At 44.2% G+C, this 24,489-nt stretch overlaps 1 protein-coding gene across 1 annotated transcript in view; it reads right to left on the bottom strand.

Annotated features, from left to right (window-relative positions):
* Nucleotides 1-24,489, bottom strand: part of ADCY5 (adenylate cyclase 5) — a 1,541,762-nt gene that overhangs the window by 41,001 nt on the left and 1,476,272 nt on the right. The window contains exon 16 of the mRNA XM_085647314.1: nucleotides 11,268-11,294. Within this exon, the coding sequence (XP_085503440.1) occupies nucleotides 11,268-11,294 (27 nt within the window). The remainder of the gene's footprint in view (nucleotides 1-11,267; nucleotides 11,295-24,489) is intronic.

Here is a 24,489-nt window from a genome sequence, read left to right as displayed (position 1 = left end):
CTATTTCCCTAATCCATTAGAGAAGGGAGGGTTGAAAGCAGGGAAGAGGGGAAGCCCCGTAATAAATCACAAGGGGGAAAACATGAAAAAGAAATATAAAAAGACGAGACGATTTTCTAAACGGAAAGCGTCAAAACTGTATTTTTCACAGATCCCCGAAAGTCAGAGTAATACTCAAATAACAATGGAGGAGGGAGGTCCTAAACCCCCGTCTAGCGAGGGTGCTCCTATGGAGTCCCTCACAGCGTATATGATATGAGCTGGGAGAACGGGGGTTTCTGAAACAGTAGTATCTCCAACAAACCTGATGTTGCAGTCCCCCCAAGTATCTCATCCTCCCCTGATTAACGAGCTGGTTGATCCATCGGGTAGGGAAATGCAAATGGGAGGTGGGGTTTCAATGCACCAGACAAGGTCTGGGGACTCTGGGGCGAGGGAGGATGGTAATCTAGAGGCGGGGCACAAAACACCGAGTATTATTCAGGTTGGGTTGAATGGAACTCTCACAGGGACCACATCTCTGTCCAATAGTAATGTAGAGGCCCCAATTACCACCACTGTGTCGTATCCGAATATTCAGCACAATGGCGGTGCACAAGTTGTTACTTGTAGCATTAGGGTTCCTTTATGGATCCCCTTAAGGGATGCTACAAAGAAAATCATTGTGGTGCAGAATGTTCCATCTTCCATTGTGGATTTCACTTGGTTATTTGACAATGAATCCTTGCCGGTAAATAGAGGACTGATTCTTAGGGGTTTTTTCAGAAATATAGGCACTAAAGTTGATATCAAATAGGGACATTTTAAAATGTGAAGATTAACCTACATGACACTTTTTCCTACTCTAAAGTTACTTTTTGATCCTTGATTGTTGCCAATTTGGTCATACAGAATTGTGAGCATTTTCTGAAACAGGGGCTTGATATAACACCTGTTTTAGAATATGAGGAACACCCTACTACATGTTCCACAACTCAGTGCTCAAAAGCTTCTAGGACCGTTAATTCTGTGGCACTGGATGCGATGGGCCCTGATTTTGAGTATTCACTGGGCAATGCCAAAAATATTGTGGTTTCCTTGGACAAGAGGGGTCGTTCAATAAATATGGTGTCAGATGCGGCAGCTGTTACCCAGGCCCCAGATATAGAAAATGAATTGGCCCAGTGGAGCTGGGTTGTAAGAGCTTTGAAAAACATCTGTCTGGTAGCAGAAAGGAGCGCTCCTTTGAGACAGCCTGGAGGGTTTTCTTTTGTCTTGGAATATGGCCGGTCTGGGTCATAACGAGATAAAATTGAATTTTTTAAAAAGCATGAACCCTTTAATTATATGTTTACAAGAAACTTGGTCTTGCAAAGAGTTTGATTGTGATGGCTATTTCATTTTTTCTCGTTATGCTAAGCGCTCTGAAAGGGGTCACGCTAGTGGGTGGGTCTCCATTTTGCTTAAGAACTCGATCAACTGGAATTAGATGGTTTTTTGCCATCCTCCAAATCTTTGTATATGCTTGAAGCGGGCATGTTTGGGAGACTCTGGCAGGTTTACCTTCTTCTTTGTGGCAAATCTATATATCCCTCCTGGGAGAAGCTTTGATCATCTGTTGAGTGTACTCTTCTTATATATTTATGATATAGCTACCAGGGAAGAATGCTTCCTAGTGGTACTAGTGGGAGATTTAAACGCCAAAATCTCCAACTCTGCTCTGGAGATTTATGCCAACACTGAAATTTGGCATATCCCCAAGATTCGACTACCGAAAAAACATAAAAACTGACAAACGGGGGTTCTCCCTGCTTGATAGCATTAGAAGTACAGATTTTGTCATTTTAAATGGGAGAGTGCATGTTGATAAAATAACACAATTTTCTTTTCACTCCCATCACACTCAGAGCCTTTTAGACTATGTGATTGTTTCTTATCATATGTTTGAGGCTTGTGAAAATCTCTTTGTCGTTACGTCGGTATGGAGCGACCATAGTTTATTGGGTATGACAGTGGCTTTTGATCCACCTGTATTGAACCCGGGGAACTTGGGCCAGGGAATGATGGTTTTTAATGAAGCAAATGGACGTTCTTTTTGGACGCTAAAAAATATTTCTGAAGTAGGTTCGATAGTGAAGAGGGCTTATGTAGAACAGCAGGGTTATGCAAACCCTAATATTATATCGTTTTATGAGGCCCAAATGGAAGAGATACGTAATTTAAGCTCTAAATCTGCTGGACCCCATTTGCCTAAACAGGGTATGTCCTCACTGAAATCACTAAAACAAGAAATTAATCGACTAGTTCCAAAACAGTATATACAATTCTCTATGGGTCAACATCAGGAAATCAATCGCCTTAAGCGAATAAGAAGCCATGGTAAACTTAGCGAAAAGAGAAGGGAGTTTGATGCTAAGTGGATTGGGCTGAGGGAAGCCGCAAGGGTCAAAGATTCAAGAAAGTATTGGCACTTGATTGCGGAATATTGTGATTCAAGGCAGAGGGATCTGCCTATACCGATCCCAGAAAAGGAGTGGGTGCACTATATCTCTCTATTATATAAAAACAACAGCCCAGTAGTTCCTGTGACGTTTGGTGTGGAGGAGTCTTCCCTTCTAGAATTTGGCCCCCCGCAGGACATGAAGTAGTAGGTTTAATAAAGAACGCAAGAACCTCCGGTGCACAAGGGCCGGATGGAATTCCGATTGTGCTCATCAAAAAGGAGTCAGATCCTTGGGGAGCTCTTTTAGCGCCACTGCTTAATTTCTGTTTTCGAATAAGTAATATTTCCCCCTCTTGGAAGGGGAGTATTATAATCCCTTTGTATAAAAAGGGCCCGAAAACTTTCGCCAGCTAGTTTCAGACAGATTGCACTGTTGGATGCTATGGGCAAATTTTTGCAAAAAGTATACTATGTCATCTGCAGCAATGGGCCCATGACCAGAATATCTTACCACCAGAACAAGCTGGTTTTACAAAGAACCATGATACTCTGGACAATATCGCGGTCGTCCAGACCATTGTAGAGAAATATGTTTTTTCACGAAGTATGCCAGTTTATACGGTATTTATTGATTTCTCCGCGGCATTCGACAAAGTGGATCGCCAAACGCTGTAGAGAAAGCTCTCCCATCTTGGTATACCACATCATCTTTTGGCTCTCATTATAGAATTACATACAGACACCTGGTGCCAAGTTCTGATGGGAGGTTCTCTGGGGTTATCATGTAAGATCAAAACATATAATGGGCTCAAGCAGGGTTGCCTGCTGGCCCCTCTTTTGTTTTCTTTGTATGTATCTGATCTCCCCGACACTTTGAACTCAGTGAGGGGGATGCCCTCTGAATCGGTACAATGTCAGTTGGTTCTTCATTATATGCAGATGATGTGGCAATTTTTGATTTAATGCCCATTGGTCTGAACGTCGTCTGGATGCCCTAACTAAATATGCAGAAGACCACTTCTTGAAACTTAATATTGGTTTTCCGCAAGAAAGGGCTTAGAATAAAAAGATGTTTTAAGTGGTCGCTGGGGCTTGAAGAACTAGAACTGGTTGATTCGTACTTATATTTGGGGAAGGTTTTTTCAAAAAGAGGGCGAGATCTGGAGCATATCAAACGTTGTGCCAGTAAGGCTCTCTCCCAGGCTGGAGCTTTAAACAGATTTTATAAAACTTGTGGAAGATGCCACTTTAGTCATGTTTTGTCAGTTTTTACAGTTAAAATTTCCCCTTCATTAACATAGGCTCTTTTGATAAGGCTGAAGGCCGAATCCTGCGCCAAATCTGTAATCTAAATTCTTTGGCTGCCCCACATGTTCTACGTCTGGAATTTGGTTTAGTCTCTTCATACATTTTATCCTTGGCAGCGGTCCTGAGGTGGGGTAACTCCCTCTGCTGGGGGGATGAGGGCACTCTTAGGGCTGCCTTGAGAATAGAAATCTTTGATAAATTGAAAGAACAATCAACATTCTTCAGGTCCTTTGCACAAGCAAATGATTCATTTGGGCTTTGTCTGGATACTGATTCCCCTATGCCAAAGTCTGCACTGAAGCTGTTTATAAAGAAGTTTGCAAACTCTATCAGTATGGTTAGAGTCAGTCCAAGTCTCGCAATGAGGTGGTCTGTGGAAGTGCTTTGGGGAATAGACCACAGCTTTATTTAACTTGGAACCTTTCTCTCAGGATTAGAAGGCTGATACTCCTATTGAGAATTAACTTGTTGCCCCTAAGAGAAGTTACTGGTATATGGGACAAAGTACCAAGAGAGGAGAGAATCTGTGAAATGTGTCAATTACAAATTGAAGATCTTAATCATGTGCTATTTGTGTGCACGGAGCTACAAAGGTCCAGGCATATGTTTCTAAGATCATTATTTATTAAATTTAATATCCATTCTGCCCAGGAGGCCTGTTCATTTGTTTTGTCCCCAGCAAATGAAATGGTTTGCTATAGGATACATCAAGTTTTTTAAAACGTTTCTGGCTATTTATTAGGATATTTTTTATTCTATTGTGTACGTTTTAATATCTAATGGTTGGATAGTGAAGAATTTTGTATTGTATATAAAGTACTCCTTTTTTAATCTATTTGTGTACTTTTGTGGACCTCTGTTGGAGTTCCATATCAAAATAAAATAAAAATTTAAATTGAATTACTCTCAGATTCAAAAAGGGTTCGCAGGTAAAGACAACTATTCACTACTGCTCGGCCAGTTTTCTTTCTGATACTGATACACAACAGATTTGCTTTTGCTACCAGTTTTTTTCAACTGATTTTTTTTTTAATAATGTAATTTACTCCTTTTTAGGTCTCGCCTAGCAGCGCGCATGCGCTGCTTAGGCAAAAAGACCTTTAGCCGTCGCATTGGCTTTTCAGCCAAAAACGTGCACGCGTTCCATTGCCTTGAAAAGGCATAGCGTGCACGTATGGGGATTCACTTGTAGGAGTGCGCGGCGCCATATGGTTGCAATTATCGCTCCTGGCGCTGCTTGCTCTCACAAGTGAAACGGCCAGACTTTTATTGCAGAGTTTCACGCACGGGGCCAATGCTTGTTTATAATGTCCACAACACACATTTTCACATGTTCACTTCACATGGAACGCATACACAGTCTGTGGTTTGGGAATTTCCGGTATGGTATAGATCCGGCCCTCCGGCAGATACAATGGACATTAATGCATCTGGGGTAAGATTAGTAGGTCTCTACTCAGGAAGCGGAGCTGCGGTGTCTGAGGCCAGCTCACCAGTACAACGTACGCAAAACAAAATTAAGTAGCTCTTATAGAATTGCCGAGAGACATTTTTCTGGATCAAATTGGCCAGTTCCGTATGGTTTCCACTGCAATGTGCCATAGCCCCTAGGACTATTATGAGGAAACTTTGTCTATTCCAGTTCCATCTTCGACCTGGTTATGGTCATCTAATGTGTCGCTTGGTTTAATTCAACTAGTAGCATTTTGCTGGATTTATCTGCAGGGCCTACATTTCAGTGTCAAACCCCGATTATGCTGCTGAAAAATTATCTATTGAAAACCAGTTGTAACTGGCGAACTGGAATTTTCACAAAGAAGGGAGCTGGGTAAGAAGTTAGAAACGACATGGCATGCATAGAAATAATACAACTTGCCTGACGAGAACATGAAAATGCTTAGTTTATGCGGTGCTCTTCCAGACACAGGCTTTACAGTCTAAGATCACACGCCACTAGGCGTTCCCCGGTCCTCGGCAGGGTGTGAGAGAAGCTGAACTCCTCAGGCAACCCATCACATGGCTCACGTTTACTGCCATGAGTGCAAAAACAGACCTGAGGATGCACCAGATGCTCTGATGGTTTGACAGGCCCTCAGGTCAGAGGTCAAAATGCAACCCAGACCTGCACGTCTTGAATACAGTGCAACTCAATTTTTTTGCAGTTTTTATATACCGTGAACTCGACCTGAAAGTATTGGATTTACATTACACCACGACACATTCATTTGTGGTAGGCACGGGGAGATTAAGTGATTTGCACAGAATCACAGGCTGTTGAACCGTCGCCGGGACTCGAACCCGGTTCCCCAGCTCCAAAGTCGGCAGCTCTAGCCATTACGCCACAAGTATGCTGAGATCAAAAGAGCTCGGTGGTGTCTGCGATAGAGGCCTCCCATGCAACAGATTTGTTTCTCTGAACCGTCCAAACCTTTGAGACGGAACTAGGCCGTGTTAACTGGCTCGGCCCATATAATCACTAGCCTGGGGGGGGTAGGGTGGAAGGCACAAAGGTGCCAGGGGGCACCGATCAATGAAAATTGGTATTACGAATGAGTGTTGCCCTAGGGCGCTGGTGGGAGCGAGGGAGGGAGGGTTTGAGCCACTGCAGGAAGAGCTAACCTGGTTATGGGGACAGCCACCCTCCTCCTCAATGCCTCAAACTAACCTCTTGCGCCTCGAGACAGGTGCAATGGGGTGCACTCCAGGGGCATTTCCCCTACTCTGTTTCAACCTACCCCTGCCCTCTTTCGTTGATGTAAAGAACGACAGGGGTTGCAGTAGCAACATCACAATTCTTTTGATTCCACCCCTCTTCCCCATGACATCACAGAGTGGACAGATTTTGCATCTTTAGTTCCATAACAGTAATTGGCTAAGGGAGAGAGAGCCAGGAGTATAGACTGCCAAGAGTCGAAACTACCAGAAGCAAATTGGCATCAGCGATCTTCTCTTCTGTTGCTGTCTTCATAGCTCAAGAGACAAAGATTGGCAAGGGCAGTGCCAGGGGTACCGAAAGGTAAGCCGGGTATTGCAGCTGCTACACCGTGCTAACCCTAACCACTGACAGGTTTCCCCTTTTTATCTTTTTTTTAATTTTATTTTTTAATATCGGGCCGCTGCAAACTTTAAAAAGTCAAATCAGACCCCTGCACTCATTGTATTCAATGATTCTGTCTCCAATGTATTGTATTGTGTGTGTAACCTGTGAGCTATGGTAGAAGCATTATTACACAAGGAGTAAGGCAGCTAGGCAGTTTATTTATTTATCACACTCTACTCCTGCTCCAACAAAGCTGAGGATAGATTAGGCTGCACACCTTTTGCACTAGTTCAATATGCGAACATTTTAAAAGTAGGAAGTTTCACGAGCAGTAAAGTCAAATGCTGTTAAGGGCTTTGCAAGTCGAATATGTTTGGAGCGCGGATTAGCAATGAGAAAAATATATTTAAAAATGGTAATATCTACATCTCTACCTCTAAACGGGGAGGGGGGAGCTTTATTTATTCTTAATCCCTTTGAGCTAAAGTGGTGAATTTAGCAACATGACAGCAAATAGGAGCATTGTCAAAGAGGTGGTTAAAGATAAAGTGATGAGAAATTTGCTTTAGACAAAGGCAGCACAGTACAGACCCAATATAACAAAATATACCATCCACGTAAAAGTCACGCCCAGGACAGGGACGTTTTATTTGCAGGGGGAAGCTAGGCAGGAGTGGACCACCCATGTGGGTGAGCAAGGTGGTCGCCTAGGAAGCAAAGTGAGGTTGCTACTTCTGGTAAAAGAAAAGGAAAAAAAAGAATGGCAATGTTGACAATACTGCTACATAACCTTCCTCTAAATGGGAAGAGCAGCAGTACACTACCACTGGACGGTGGTCTTTGTGCTTTATTGGGTTAAAAAGTGGAGAGGAGGTGATGGGTTCTTCGTGTGAACCTATGACCCCTTGGTTTGGACACAAGCAATGCACTTACGCCTTGACCTATATGCCCTATGCCGCACTGCAAACGTGAAACAAGCATTGGCATAGCCAATAGGTCTCGCTTTTGGGACCTTATAAGTATTTAGTTATGCAGCACAATATCCATGGTGCAACAACATCTACTGTTGCATGGCTCAACCCTTATAAGGTCCAAAAGGCGAGTCCTATTAGCTATGCCAATGCTTGTTTACTAATCTTGCCTTGAGGCTTTAATATACATCCAACACGTGTTCAATTAAAACACATTTAATTATTATTAGAGCATCCTCTGCATTTCCATACTGTCCTGTCTGCCTTCAAAACAGATCAGCACACGGAGTATTAATCATTCGTACAAGACCAGATGTGTGTGCCATGCCTCAGCAGGCCTCAATGGCCGCGAGCCTCCTTGTATGGCGTCTGACTACATGTGTTGTGTGGGACGACATCTGTGTCTGTCTGTGTCCCTCACACTGCTGTTCTTGTGCACAGACGGCACTAGGCCTGGTTTGGCGGTCTGTGTGTGCTTAAATCTGATCATGGGTTCTGGGTGTGCTATTGTCTCTGTGCTGCTGTGTGGGCACACGGAGGTGTGAATGTATGCTTTTCTGTGTAAAGACAAATCTAATGGCGTGGTCAATACATAATTATAACGTGCTTCAAAACACACCTTTTTGCATCGTGTGCCTTATTCAAATAGCAAAAAAAGCAACACAATGTTGGTATGGGTGAGGCTATACAGATGGCTGCACTGCAAAGTTTGGGACTGAATTCCATCGGCACAAGGTGCTCTGAGGAGGAAACGTAGCTTTGTAGATTTAATTTTTTTGTTTTTTTTGCAGTTTTATATAGCGCGAAGTCGAGCCGAAGGTATCGGAGCGCTTTACATGAGCACCGGTTACATTATTCAACGACATATTCATCATTGGTAGTCGCGGGGAGATTAAGCTATTTGCCCAGAATCAAAGGATGTTGAGCCGACGCTGAGGCTCGAACCCGGTTCCCCAGCTCCAAAGTCAGCAATCTAGCCATATGACCACATGGAAGACAAGAACTGTGCCACAAAGTATATAATTCTGGGCAAATCACTTGATATCTATTCGCCTAAAAATTTAAATATATGTATATTCACTGAAAAAACCATAGGTTTCACACATGTTATAGTTAGCTGGACATTTCACTCGTAAAAAACCATTGAAATTCCCCCATTATAGTTAGTTCAGCTAACTATAACTCGCGCGACCGCAATCCACTGCTGATGACGTCGCATATTACATCACTGTATTCACTAAGCTACTGTTAATAAGTCAGTTATACAATTAATTTTACAACAAAAAAACATCCATCTAGACACTTATTTACCCATTTATTCTTCCATTAACCTTTAGATATACATACATAAAAAATATTTTTTTTTGAGAAAGACACGTATTCACTGGATGATGTCATCAGTGATGTCATTTGAGATGTCATCAGTGATGTCATGAGTGATGTCACTGACCATGTCATGAGTGATGTAATATGCGACGTCATCAGCAGTGGATTGCGGTCGCGCGAGTTATAGTTAGCTGAACTAACTATAACGGGGGAATTTCAATGGTTTTTTACGAGCAAAATGTCCAGCTAACTATAACATGTGTGAAACCTATGGTTTTTTCAGTGAATTTGCAAGGTGTTTTAAATACTAATTCCTAACTATAACGTGTGTGAAACCTATGTTTTTTTTAGTGAATTTGAAGGTTTTTTAAATCTTAATTTATGTATGTATTACTATATTTTTTATATATTTATTTTACAATAAACTACCTATGTATATAGTTATAGATTGACTGTATCCTTTAATATGGAATGGCTCAGCACTTTTATTTTGAATTTGGATAAAGGTGAACAGCATAGTTAATATCTTCTATAAACTTATAAACAGTTTAAAATGTTTTTTTTTTTTAAAGGGTTTTTCACCGTGCGCGCACGGTGCACGCACCCCGCGATTTTTTGAAAAAAAATAAAATGTTTTTTTCACCCTTCGGGGTCCTTCAGGGACCCCCTGACAAAGCCTAGGGGGTCAGGAACTCTCTACCCTGCCCCCTTTTCACGTTCTCCACCTTTCTTTTTCACTGCCACACATAAAATGGCATCCGACACTTCCTGATTTCGACCGATTCGAATGTTGACTGACATCTAACCACCAATCAGAATTACGCTTGCACACAGCACCGTGCGCGCACCGTGCGCGCACATAGGTATTTATGTACATTTAACTGCAATTTTCTCAGGAACTACTGAACAGATTGACACCATATATGCAAAAGGCACATGCCTGACCTGAGGACTACCTCTTTGCCAAATTTCAAGTAATTCTGTTCAGCCGTTCGGGCTGTACCTTCGACTAAAGGTCCTATGGGAAAATGCATGGGGAAAACGTGTTTTGGGACCCCCCTTTTTTCTCAGCCCCCGTTTGACGAGTCACCCCGAGACTTTCAGGGTAGGAGCTGAGCGGAGCGCCCCATTAGTTTTGAAAATTTTGCGAGGATTCGTCAACCCGCGCCAAAGTTATTCAAAATAGAATTTTCAGATTTCCTATGGGAACTCGGTCCTAACTATAACTATCTACTGGCGACCGCCAGTAGATAATAATGTATTTTTGGAAATGTAAAAAACACGTGAGATGCAAACTCACTTGGGCAATGCAATATCCAACTGTGCTCCAAACCTTCCCTGCTGTACATTAGTCCTGCGCAGGTTTGCGCAACAAAATCACACACATATGCATATATATGATATGCAAAGAAACCACTGAAAGATAAAACAAGGAAAAATAACGCAGAAGGGCTTCCTATCACTTATTTTAATGAACCACACATGAGAAGTGTACAGAGCGTCCATTCCTATGCTTTCTTAATTAAAATTAAATTAAAATGAAGAAATCAACAGACCCACACCCCCCTCCCCTTCAGTCCAGATGCATAACATATTTCCCAGAGAAAAACCATCGTATTTTTCAGAAAAATAACTAGAATTATTCTTAGCGAAAGAGATGCGCCTAGCGGCTAAATATTTAGAGTTAAAATCAACACTGCCAAGTTATGATCCCAGTTTCCTCGCTTCAATGGTTTGTGCAACTGTGGCCAAGGACAGTACTAAACACCATACATGAAACTTGAAAAATTGCAGCGTTGGGCCAGCTGGTTCTGGATCAATGGCAGATTTTTAAGAATAAGTTGCGGCTACCAAACTAACTGCATAAAGGTATGAATAGCCTAAAAAATCTGACATGGATCCGGTCCTCCGTCAGTTACATAAGACACCCCTAGGATACTTTGCGCAGTTTTATATAGCGCAAACTGGTCCCAAGGGCAGTAGAGCGCTTTACACGAGAAGTGGACGTTTAGTACTTGAGAACCAGACATTATACTTTTTTAAGGCACGGGAGGTTAAGCGATTTGCCTAAAGCACAGGACGTCGAGCCGAGGCCCAGACTAGAACCTAGTTCTCCAGGTCTCTAGCCGCTAGGCCACATCTCCATCCAACACCAACCCACGTACGACATAGAATGTTTTAGGCACATGCATCAACTCACCAGGGCAGTGTGCTGTTAGAGGATTCCCTGGAAAACAGAAAGAAGACACTTTGAATTACGTCATATATATATATAAATTAAACAGAAGAGAAACTGTACTTCAGAAAAGCAACCCTTTGTAATAGTACCTTTTCCTCGCAATACTGAAGCTTAAACACTAAGCAGCGCTATAGTTACATGATGAAAGAATAGATGCCTTCGAATTTATGGTGTTCCACACTCACTAGGACAGACATTTCTGCCCCAACACTCTCATAATATGTTAATATTCCACTTGTATTTTAGGCGAACACACACTACAGGCCCTTCAACGAAGGACCTCATGATTTGTTACTTCCGAAGGTATGGAACAGTGAAGTTGAGCTTCAAACAGCTCAAAGGAACATCACGCACAATCGAATAGTCAGACATTTAATTAAAATACATAACCGTAGGGTATAAGAAATTTGGTCATTTGGCCAAGGAAGTCACCCCGCCAAAATGCTAGCGTAAGTGAACGTGATATCATGTACCCTCTGAACCACAGTCAAAACCACTGTGCTGACAAGGAGCAGCCATACGTTTAAGGGTGTAGGCCCCCTCCATCTTTTTGCCAATATTTAGAGTGTCTGTCCGGTCGGGCAAAGGTCAGCGTGACAGACATGTATGAGCCAGGCAGCCGAACTTTACCGAGTTGAAGATCTCACATCTAGGCCTGGGCAGTAAATTCCGTTCCACTCGCAGAATTTGGGTAATTTCGCATTCCACGGATAACGCGGAATTGCCAAAAATTCCGCCATCCGCGGCTTCGTGGAATTTTTTGCTTGTTCGCGCTTTAAAAATGCGTGTTCGCAAGATATTTCTCTCCGAGCACGCAAACAGCATTCGCGAAAAGGAAAGAAGCATTGCGAAAGGGCGGAACAAGCATTTCTGCGTGTTCGCTGAAATTTTGCGTGCTCGCGGAGATTTTTTACAGTTTTGCCGAGCTTTACGTAGCGCGACAATGCCAATTCCGCCCACCCCTACTCGCAGCACTGTGGGCTTGAACTATTGAGCCTGGCAAAAAGCTTGGAGGTACTCCCCCCTCATGATGAGGAGACACATAACAGATCGACTTGGACCTGGATACTAAAGTTTTAAGCCCTGAAGGGGCCAGGGCCGACGGTCCATCAATGACGTCGCAACACAGTATGATGTGGTTGGCAGACTCACTGACTCCATCCCACTTTGTGATGAGTAAGCGACTACTGCCTCCTCTCATTGCCTGACCCATAACAAGTTCAGCCTATGACAGGAGGTGGCAATCCCAATCCTCCAGGATCCACCAAGGTCACTGCTGCCGCCTGGTAAGTTTTTTTCGATGTTGGGAGTGTGCGTGTCTGTATGAATGTATGAGCATTTGAGCATGCATGATTGCTGTGAATGGTGTGTTGTGTGTATGTGCTTGTGAAAGCTGGGTTGTTGCAAATAAAGATAACTCCTTGGTTGGCAGTCCACGCAGGTTATATCATGTAGGTTTCGAGGAAGTTTACAATTTTTATAAAAAATCTGTCACATAATAATACAGAAATGTGTTTAAACGTCAACGCAAAAATGCATAATAAAGTAAAAGTTAGAAATTGCATTCTTATTTAACATGCAAAAGTGAAATTGCTCCTTAAATCATGCAGAAAGCTCTCATTCCTATCATTCTTAAAACACTAGGCCGCACTCTTCTTTTATTCTTCTTTATCCATTTAAGATGATAAATGCCTTTCATAAATAGTAATTTAATGTTATAACTGAGCTATAGAGCTTGACCTATATGTGAAATGTGCAGTTTCCTGCAAAATGCATCTCTCTTTTCCTCCCACCATATGACTTCATTGTATTTAGATTGTTTCCCTTGCCACCTTTTCATGATGAACAAGCGTATTAATGAAAAGAAAATGCTTGCAGCAGTTTACAGTTTGTGATCTAACCAGGACGTACCCAAATTCAAATGTTTCATTCCATAAAGCAGCTCATTGTTACACGATGCGCTACTAAAAAGCCAAAAGAGTAGGCGTGCAAAAGGTTCTCATGAGAACCTTCGTAGGTGTAACTTTTTGCAATACATTGTAGCCAACTATGAATAATTTTATACCAACATGGGCATTTACAGTGGGGATCAAGGACGAAAACGACAGGCGATCTGAAGATCTTTCGAATTGAATGATGATGACATGTTCACCTTGTTCCCTCCCTAGTTGATGATATTTGGCTGGAAGAGTTAATTGACACAGCAGATGTGTCAAAAGCTATTTTAAGTGCCACAGCTGAGAAGACCCCGGGTCCGACAAGGTTCCAATTGACTTATTTAGGCAGAACAGTTTTCTGGGCCCCGATACTTACCAATGTACTGAGAGCTATGTTTAAGGTAGGCCCCCCCTGACTCTTGGAGGGAATCAATAATAGTTCCCGTATTCAAGAAAGGTGACCGGAACCTCACAGTGAGTTCCCACCTTATTTCATTATTAGACACTCCCGCATAAATTTTAGGGCACGTAATTCTGGTCAAGCTAGAAGAATGGGCTGAGGAATAATCTTTTTTCTCCGAAGTCCAATACGGGTTCCGGCCCGCCTAGTACCGCAGAACAGGGTTTCAACCTATCCCTAATTGTAGTGAAATATGTTAAGGCCAAGAGAGGTGCCATACACATGGCTTTTATGGACCTCTCCTGTGCCTTTGATCTAGTTGATGGATGGAAACTTTGGGGCTCAATGGCCCAAGAAGATATTGATCCCCCCTTAATGGATCTCCTCAGGAGTATCAACTGGGATACATCTGCAAGAAATGCTAAACTTAGCATGGTGATCGTACCAGTCGAATCAAGTTCACATGAGGGGTAAAACAGGGATGCATTCTGGCACCATTTCTATTCTTATTTTATATTAATGCCCTTGAGTCAGTGTTAGTATCTCGCTTAAAGAGATTCCAAAGATAGGTTCACGTTTGGTTCTCGTCCTTTTATACGCAGATGATGCGTTTTTAAATGCATGCACAGCTAACGGACTCCAGGCTCTTTCAGGCACTTTTAATGATTTTATGAGAGATCTTCATTTGAAGATCAACCACCGAAAATCTTTTATATAAACCTGTGGTCTAAAGAACATAAGATTCAAGAGTTTATACATTGGGCGCTCTAGAAACACTTGAAAACAAATACTTCTGTAGACTCTTGGATATCCCAAAAACAACACCAAGTTTCATGTCCCATCAAGTACTCAGTCTTGGCTATTTGGAGGACAAAGTAAGATTGGCACCATTACGTTTATGGATCAAAATATGATCTACCCTTGAGTGTAGTTTTTCACATGAGGTCATGGAGGACTGTACGAACTCTGGCCGCATGATTGTCATTCCCTGGCTAGCTTATGTCAAAAATACCTTTTCTACCTTGGGGCTGAGCAAAATCTTTGACTCTCCAGAAAGTGTCAACTTTAGCCTCAAGGATTTGGTAAAAGAAATGTTTCTTGAGGGCAGGGAAAAGTCTAAAATTGTCAAGGCTCACTTTTTAGCAGCCTTTTCAAGGACAGGTTACAGGTTTAAAATGCTTTCATGTTGTCCCTTTAATGCTGTTTCCACACAATTCACAGCACAATTTAGGCCTGATTAAGAGTTTGGTGGTCAGACTGCCTGAAAAGCGCGGCACCAGTAGCCCTCTGGGCTGGCGGTCTTTAGACCGCCGTATTACGAGTTGACCGTGGGCACGCGGTGTGGCAGTCTTGTGGTGGTGTGCAATGGTTTCCCAGATCTTGCATGTGTGTACAATTTGACTGCACGTGTCGATGTACACATATGCATGATATATGTGGAAAAATGCCACCTACCATTTGCCTGAGTCCGGCCCATATCTGGCCAGTCAAGCAATGGGTATATGGCACAAAAAGGACTCACCTGTAGATCGCTGAAATTAAGGTTGTATTCTTCGGGATGAAGATGTTGCTGTGAAGGGGGACCTAGAAAAAGGGATCCACATCGAACTCTGCCTGGATGAACAGGAGAGGGGTGAGTATGCAACCCAAATCCTTTTTACAGCCGACTCTAAGCTGGCAGTTGGACCGCCGCAGCCGGCTCGTCGAAAAGCCAACTTGTAATACAGATGAAGGTGGAGCTTCCGAGTACCGCCCTATGGCAGCTACCTTTTCCTGACCGCAACCCTGGCAATCGGCGGTGTGCTGGAGGTGCCGGCGGTTCAGCTGCGGTCTTTGGTAACACAATCCGCCCTTCTGGTAATGCAGTGGTTGAATTGCCAAGCTCACTGTGGTTGGACCACCACCACTGGTACGGCAGTTCCCTGACCGCCAAACTCGTATTAAGGTCCTTTATGCTGTTTTGCTCATTATATTGCACTTTGCAGTCCAGCTTTTTATGCCCTTTCTTGAGTAATAAGGCCTTTGAGTTCTATCAAGAGGGGCAATATGTTTTTATAAAGTTTGTCTACCCCGTCAATTTGTTTTAAATTATTTACTTGCTGCTATGGCACCTGTAAATCCATGTTGATCGGACGACAGTTCCTTGATGTCCGCCTCCACCACAAGTATAATCATGCTCTCACAGCCACTGAGACCTCCTGTCCCACCATATTGGGCTTCATTTTCCCGAAGCGCTCGTCTACCACTGTAACACCTTTCTCCACTTTCTACGGTTTTCCCAATACAGAATGCAACAATCATGTTTCAGGCCTTTCAGAGATTCAGCAAGACCAGAATCCCCATACACTTTATTCTGAAATCTTCCTTTACCTCTCAACTAAAAAATGTACTTGTCCTTTTGTTTTGTCCAACCTTCTCTCCACTTTACAGCCACGCACAAGACTGCACCCCCATCAGTCAATAATAGAGCTCACTCTTACAAGTGCCCTCTTCCAGGGACATGTTAAGGATTTCGGGGGCCCTGGGCCAAACATAATTTGTGGGCACCTGTTCGGAACATCTTTCAATTTATAATCCAATTTCAGCTCTTTCATGCCCTCGTCACTGACAGTGCACAGGCACACTGGTCCACATTCTCAATGTATTTGCATCTAATATTCAGGGGTAATGACTTGTGTTTTCAATATTATAATACAGCAGCAGCTCACTAATATTATTGCAAGTAATCTTTGTAACCCCCACTCATTTTTCATAGGTGAGGTCCAGTTTTGATCCAAAATAAACTATTTTATGGCTGTTTCAGGGTGCTGAAAAATATTTCTGTACAAAATGTCAGTGACAGACTCCCATACATTACCCATATTGAAATGAAAGGGAACGGTATTTAAAACAATCTGTTTAAGAATTATTATTATTAAGATTATGCCGATCAGTGCCTGATTCAGGCCTATTCAGAATATTTCTGCAGCCATTGTCTGAATGTGCTGCTCATACTCACGTGCACAAGTGCACTGAACAAATTGTCCATAGTAAGAGGTCTGTGGTCTCTGGAAACCTCACAAGCTTGTGCTTCATGCTAGGCAGAGAAGCTTGCTAAAGTACAGCATACGCTGCTTGTTGTGCATCAAAGAAACTTGCAGTGTTACTGGTCATGATATGTACTGGCACTATTTATGAAGAGAGCTTGCACTTGCGCTACTTCTGTGGGTGATGTGTCTGTTGCGTCCAATAGGAAAGCTTGCATGGTTTCTGCCTGTGCTGTAGATTTCCTGAGTGAATAAACCTTGCATCTCTTATGCTGCTAATGTACAAGATCCTCATGTCAGTGAAGCTTACTCTGCTGGTGCATGTGCTGCACATGTTCTTTGTGAGTGAAGTAAGCTTCTATTGCTGCCACATTCGCTATACTTGTTTGGTGTATGTGTGAGGGAGGCCTACACTGCTGTTGCTTCAGATGTTTCAATTTAACGTGTGAGCAAAGCTTGCACAGTTTCTAACTATACTGTTCATTTTTTGGTGTGAGAAACGTCTCTACTACTATTACTGTAATGTTTCACCAGCTCTGTATATTGAGGGGAGATTTCATTGTTGTTAACCACGCTGTCCACTTGTTAAGTGTGGGGCAACCTGGCTGCTTGCTGTATGTACTGTGCATGTTCTGCTTGTGGGAGAAGATGGGTGCGTGGGCTGTTCCTGTTGTTTGTGTACTACAGAAAACATTTTCACTATGCAGAAGCTAAAGAGTTTTTACATCTCTCATAGTAGCCACTAGGTGGCAGCAGCGCCTTACATTCAGAGTAAGAATTGCAAGAATTATGGAGTTTCTATTGGCAACTACCCTTATACTGACTTCCAAATCCAGAGAAGACATAATCATGGTGTGTTCAGCAAGTAACAGATCTTGTTAATTTAAAATGTCTGGATACCGACATCATGGACGTTGATTCACCAACATCCCAGGGGCAGTGGAAGTGATATCCCTCGCCCTTTGACCCCCAATTACATCACAGGAAGTGACATCATATGAACTTTTACCCACTGTCAACCTAAGAAGTGATATCACATGACATTTCACTCTGATGACCTAATTAGAAGTGACTTCACTGCAGTTACAAACCAAACAATAAGTGCCAGGCTGATAAAAGGAAACAACAGTTACAAAAGCAGATACATCTCTATTTAAATTGCCACCTATATTTCAGCTAGGATTCTACCAAGCTACGCCAGCGGCATAGATATCACCTCCACAGCTGAAACATGTGGTCAGATGCAAAGTTAAAAACATTTTGTACCTCGGATCACGACTACCATTTTTCTTGGGCTTATTGGATCTACATCAGAGGGCATTGCAATCTGCGTAAATTTAAACATGACCGCCAATGATCCATTAAAGCATCGAAAAATCCCCAGGTAAGACGGCCACTAGGAGATGAAACATAAAGAAGTCAATATTAATTCCCCAAAAGCGAGTGCAGTTAGCATACTCGGTGGGACCCATTGTGTATGTATCAGGGAACAGGCATCTATTCAGTGACGCTCTCACAAGGGGCCCGACCAATCCCTGAATGCAAGGAAGCCCTAGCAAAAGACAGAGCATCTGAATAAGATCTTGGCAGATGGTATACTCCGTCCCGCAGTAATATAATTTCCATTATATCCTATGGAACTGTAATACTGCACGCGGGCTATCCATCACGTTTGTGTTGAAGTATCCCATCCACTAAGACTGCAATTAGGCCCATAGTCTAGTTTCAAACTGAGTCCCGTCCCCTACAGATATGCAGAAACAAGGCCTGCATGACCGCCATCTAGGCTTTCTGGATCCACCTCCAGATGTGGACGAACTCCAGCACCAGGACCTATGCAGAAGTGTGTCTCCTGACTTCTCAACCAACGTCACCGGTGCCACCTGATGACGCAGATCCCATTGTCCTGTCCGACTCTGAGATGGTGCCACCTCGTCCCTGCTTGACCTCGACACCGGCACTGTCCAGACCACTTCAACCATCTGGCTCAGACATGCTGCCCTTGGCTTTTGACAGACCGAGAGAGGAATTGGACTTTGGTGGGGGGAGTCAATGACAACTCCTACCAGTTCTTTAACCCCTCTGACAAAATAGCCAATCCTTACCAGAACAACAACTGGTGTGAGGAGCTGCAAGATGCCAGCGGACTGGACACATCCCTAGATACTGGCCTAGTCTTGTCTCTGGGACCTGCCAGAGAAAAAGGCATATCCTTTGCTAAGGTGGTGGTGAGGAAGACAGCAGTGTTCCTCAACCTGCAGCTTCCCTCCATTCAGTCAGGTTAAGACCAACCTCTTGGCAGAGGTGCTTCAGCCAGGGAAACCCTCTTCAGAGTCTCTGCTTCCCTGCAATGAAGCCCTCACGGACACTCTCTTTGGGACTTGGGCCAAGCCATGCACAGATATTCCAATGCACAGAATGTTTGCCCATTACCACAGCCCCGATACTAGGGACCCAGCGTTCCTCACCCAGCACCTAACACTCAAGAGCCTGGTGATATAGGCCTCGACCACCAAAGTTCATCCCATCGCATCCCCCACTGCTCCTCCAGATGGGGAATTTAAAGAGGCTGGACACCTTTGGAAAGAGAATCTTCTCTTCCAACAGCCTAGCATTGCGATCGGTGAACCCCGCATGACTGTCAGGCTGATACCCCCACACCTTGTTGGAATCATTTGCAGAAGTGCTGCCCATGGTCTCGGAAGAGGCCCAAGCCATACTGATCCATGACATTATTGATGGCTGGGATGCAGCAAAGTTCTCCATCCAGTGTGGGTTGGTCATCACTGATTCACTCAGCAGGCCTACTGCCTATACGGTGGCTCTACGCTACCATGCATGCTCCGATCCACTGGCTTCTCTGGGGATGTCCAGTAAGTTTTGATGGACATGCCCTTCAACGTTTCTCATCTGTTCGTGACTAGGTCCAGGGGTGGCTATGCCTTACTTCAAGCTATGCATGTAAAAAGATGGAAAACCTGTGTGCTCTGGAATAGCCTCCGAAGAGAGGAGATCTAGAGCACTTCTGACAGTCTACCATAACAGAGGCGTACCACCACCCCATGGAATGAGGTGGCCTCATATTCTGGAGAGGAGAATAGAGCCCAGGGAAGGGGATCAATTCTCCACTTGAATATATAGCCTTCTTTTCTCTGAAACGCACTATTCTTGCTAATAATCGACCCCTGCGAAAATAAAGTATTTAAGGTGTCATCTGCCAATTGGTTTAACACCTTTTGTTGGTGCACTATGAGTGTAGACCCCCCAAAAAACTCGTCAATGTGCTTGCATGGTCTGGCTAGGCTCCACCATATACAGAAGCCCAGACTGTGTGAGGGTTACCGCCAGGACGATGAACCACTGGAGGTCACACATTTCTCTATGCATAGGTGCCTCTCAATGATGAAATATTGGAGGCAACTGACTCAGACCATTTTGTGTGCAATTACACAGTCGCGGCCGGCATGACTGGCGGGTGGGGATGCGGGTGATAGGGGTCGCGCGGGGGGGGTTAATTGACAAATAAATTATTAAACTTACCTTGGCCTCCGGTCCCGCGTCGCGTCTCCTCTCTCTGTTTCTACAGGAAGCAGGCCGCCTGCCTCTCCTCCCCTAAGCCAATCACAATGCTGCAATGGCAGCGTTGTGATCGGCTAGGACGCCGACCGCACAGGCGTCTATGGGGGAGGCCATTTTCTCTATGTAGTCTGCATGCAGCCTACATAGAGAAAATGCAGTGTGTGCATGACTGGTTTGGTTGGCCCTGGCGCCGACCAAACAGTCAGTGCCCACAACAGTGGGCAAGCCACTCCTCCCCTGCCTGGAGCAGTAACGCCCACCCGCCCGCCCCCAACCAGGCAAACCCTTCGGCTTTCTCGCAGTGCGAGAATCAGAAACATGAAATGGTATTTAAAATACCATTTTGTGTTTCTGCTTCTCGCACTGCGAGAAAGCAGTGGGCGATGCTCCTGTGCCCACGTGGAAGAGCCGCCCCTGCAAATACAGCTAATCAGTCCTGCACCTGGTGCATATGTGGGACTGCTCCACTTTTCCCTGGGACTCTAAAAATGTCCCAGGACCATCTCAACTCACGAGGATTAGCCAAACACCCGAATGAGGTCTCTCGGAGTCAATCAGACTCCGCTATTTAAAACACTATCCAAATGAGATTGACTCAGCGGTCAACACATCATGTACACCATTTGCTCTTCCAAAAAGACTGCTCTGGTCTCTGTTTTTCTCGGCGCTTTGTTGAAAGTGTCATTCTTACACTTACATCATATCTCAAATTCAGGGCGTCTCCTCTGATGCTGGGTCTATACATTGAACCATTCCTGACTCCATCAGAGGGACTTGCTTTGCAAGCCCTCTGTAACATTTCTGGTTACTCAGTTCACCGAGCCTACATCTTCTTTGCTGGGCTGAGAACCAACCATCACCTATGATGACTCCCTGTCTTCCGTGGATTCGGGCCCTGCTTTTGGCTCCTAACTGCACAACCTACTTTGTACCTACCACATATCTAAACTTTAGCACACACTTTTCTACTCGGGATCACAAACGTGCCCAAATAATTAGCCATGTATGGACTTAACAGCTTATTACAGTAAACTTCGTTTGCCCACAAGCAGCAACAGTATATCCTGTTTGTGTATTCTATCCGTGCTTTCTCTATTTAACCCCTTCGCTGCGGCGGAAATTCCGCCGCAGCGCTGGGGGGGGGGGTTTGGGGGAGGCGCGGTGGCGCTGTGCTCATGACGGAACCACTCCGTCATGAGCCACGGTTGGGCTGTGCTCATGACGGAGTGGTTCCATCATGACTCCGCCCACGGCGCTAATCGCCCGCACAGGCGGGGAATTAGCACAGCGTGGGCGGCGCGGCCACCAACGGCCGCAGCATGACGGAACCACTCCGTCATGAGCACACGGCAACCGTGGCTCATGACGGCGTGGTTCCGTCATGAGCACGGAACGAGTTAATTTGTTCTGTTTTTGTTGTGTTAGCTTCTACTGAGTCACAGTGGTGGCTGCCAACAACTGAAAGTGGTGGGGTGGGCAAACGCATGCTGACTCGGGGAAACGTGGCATGCATGCAAAAACCGCTCACTACATTGCCGACATGCATCACATTACTGTTTGAAAGTTAAAATGTTTCACTTTAAAACGTTGATGCAATGCATGTCAGCAATCTAGTGGGCATTTAAAAAAATTTAAAAAGTGTACATATATGCAGGTAGTTGTACGCGCTTATGTAGCTAGAGAGAAAAGGAGTGGTGAAAAGAGGGCTAGCTATCAATAGTGCAGCAGGTATAGTGACTCCGGAGGCAAGTGTGCAACCCCGCCAAACAGAATCCGACACCTTTTAGTGAAAGAACAGAAGTCACCACCACAATCTGGTAGCCACCTGGCATAGAAGAGGGTGCCCCAATCAGTATCCATCGACGCAGAACCCGCCACCCTTCCGCGGGCATCGGGGCTCTACCAAGTCTTCCTGGACGCAAGCTTTTCAAGAGCAAGTTAAAATCTCCAGGTTCCAGGAGGGTCGTCATTGTGGGTGATTGATTCAGATCCTGCAATGAGTCTTTAAGGCGGGGTGAAATCATTTTATAAGTATTCCCAATTTTGACAGGTGGGGCACCAGAAGCCTGGGTGCTGCTGTGGTTTGCCCAGGACCACACCAGTCACAGAATGGGGAGACTGACTATTCCTCAGTGACTCTAGACCTCGAAGATTTCGGCTCCCTTTCTACTCCAGGTAGGACCTCGTCGACTCAGACTTCCCAACCGCCCAGGCCGAGCCCATGCGATGGAACAGGGTCACCTGACAGGAAGAAGCATCACGGTGGGTAGGAGAAGGGTGCGGACTCCCTTAAAAATAAGTCAGTCAGCACGCAACAGGACCCGCTGACTGGCCGGAGGGACTCAGAGGACTAAATTAGCAGGAAAATGCTCATACGAGAATGGTAAAGAAAATACACACTTACCTTGCTGGCATCTGCACCTCCTCCAGTCCTGGTGTTGTGTTATCCTCCAGCCCCCAAACCAACTCACTTAACCAGTCCTGATGCTGCTCTCATGCTGTTAATCAGCATGAGAAAAGCACCAGGATTGGTTGGAACAGGCTGTCTCGGCGCTCCCAAAGGCACTGGAGGCCTGTGGTTGCTCTCCATACAGCTGTCTAAGACAGCTGGGTGGAGAGGTTTAAAGTGCGCATGTTTGCTGGCCGTCGTAAGACAGCCAGCCAAAGTGGACATGCACACTTTAATCTTAAATGCCCACCACTCCTTCCTGCTGCTGCCATTCAGGTGCAATGGCTTGCCCCACCCAGACACTCGGCTCAGGACAGAGTTGTGAAAAATAAAATGGCAATAAATTAACTTTACTATCATTTGATTTTTTTTCATCTCGGCAGCATTTTTATTTTGTTGTATTCCGCTTTAGGTGTCTGTATATAGGCACAATTTGCATTGCCCTTATATAGGCATAAGATTCCAGTCCTTATTTAGGTATTAGCCATGCTATCCAAATACAGGCATGGTCTCCTACATCCGTCCACCCCGCCACAACGAGTTCTTAGAAACCAGACTCTGAAGCTCTTGGGAGTTCCCCTAGCACAGGATTATTGATTTCTCCAAGAACTCATTTATAATGCATGAACTGCTAGTCCTTAAGGGTTCATTCCTGACGTCTTCATCTGCCCGACTTTACATCAATGCTAACATTCCAAGGCACCTACCGAGTATAAATATACCTTCTCTTGCCCAAGTAAGTAGGAGGAGACCTCGACTTTAGAGGAGCCCGTGTTTCAGCCTGACGCACTGACAAGAGACGCTGTCATCCCTGCTTGCAGAGAATCCAGCTTCCAGTGTTCTGACTCCCTTCGCGGGGTGTTAGAGTTCGAGACCCGGAAAGAGATTCCCACTTCTCTCATTCTCAAGGTATGGAGCTGACTAGAACCTAGAGGGACTCTTGGCATACCAGACTTGGCATACAAGACTTAGCATACCAGACTATAGCATACAGCACCTACGTCTTACCTTGTACTACACATAGGTTAGGTACAATGGGGTAGAACTAGTTAGAGAAGCATCTCATGAGTACTCGCATTTTTAGCTTATGTTATTTATGTATATGAATATATGTCTCATAGCTAAAAGATAATGCTAGCGCAGTATTATTTCTTTCTACTGCTTACGCTGTACATAATATATCTCGCATACTGTCTTACGATTGTAACAGCTCATATCTCTTACACGAAAAACAAGACTGTTCAATAAATCCTTTTGCTGAAACGCCCATCTATTCTATCTGTGTAACTCTGAAGAAACTAAGCATGCACTATTAGCTGAGTGAAACTGTTATCTGTTTCCACGATTCTGAGAGTTTTCCGATTCTAAAGGGAAACAAAGTTGTCATGTTTATGCGGTTGCCAGAAACTACTCCCTTCTTGTTTACAAGGAGTTTCTAGTGGCCTCTGAGTTAGCTGGTACAAATTAATTAAGTTTAATATACTCGATAGGGGCATACTGACCTCAGTCCTATGCCAAATCTATAGGGTATATTATTCCAATGCGCAGAGCCTATTAGGGAAATAGGACCTACACTTCATGGCGCCCAAAGTTTGGTGAGGCACTAATTTAACGCTAGATACTGAGTAACTCAGTCATGCTTTTCTCAGAGATCCTTACTCACATACTCCATAAAATGTCTGGAGTGGGTAGGGTTAAATATCCACCAAAGCTGAATAGGACAGAAATCCTATATATTAGCTGTTTGATTTGTTCAACGTTGAAGGATACAGTGTTCCAAAAATATTGTGCA

Source organism: Triturus cristatus, chromosome 3_2 (genome assembly GCF_964204655.1).
Source record: "Triturus cristatus chromosome 3_2, aTriCri1.1, whole genome shotgun sequence".
Taxonomy (NCBI): Eukaryota; Metazoa; Chordata; class Amphibia; order Caudata; family Salamandridae; genus Triturus; species Triturus cristatus.
The sequence above is the reverse complement of the archived record's forward strand: the minus strand, read 5'-3'. Positions and strand labels throughout refer to the sequence as shown.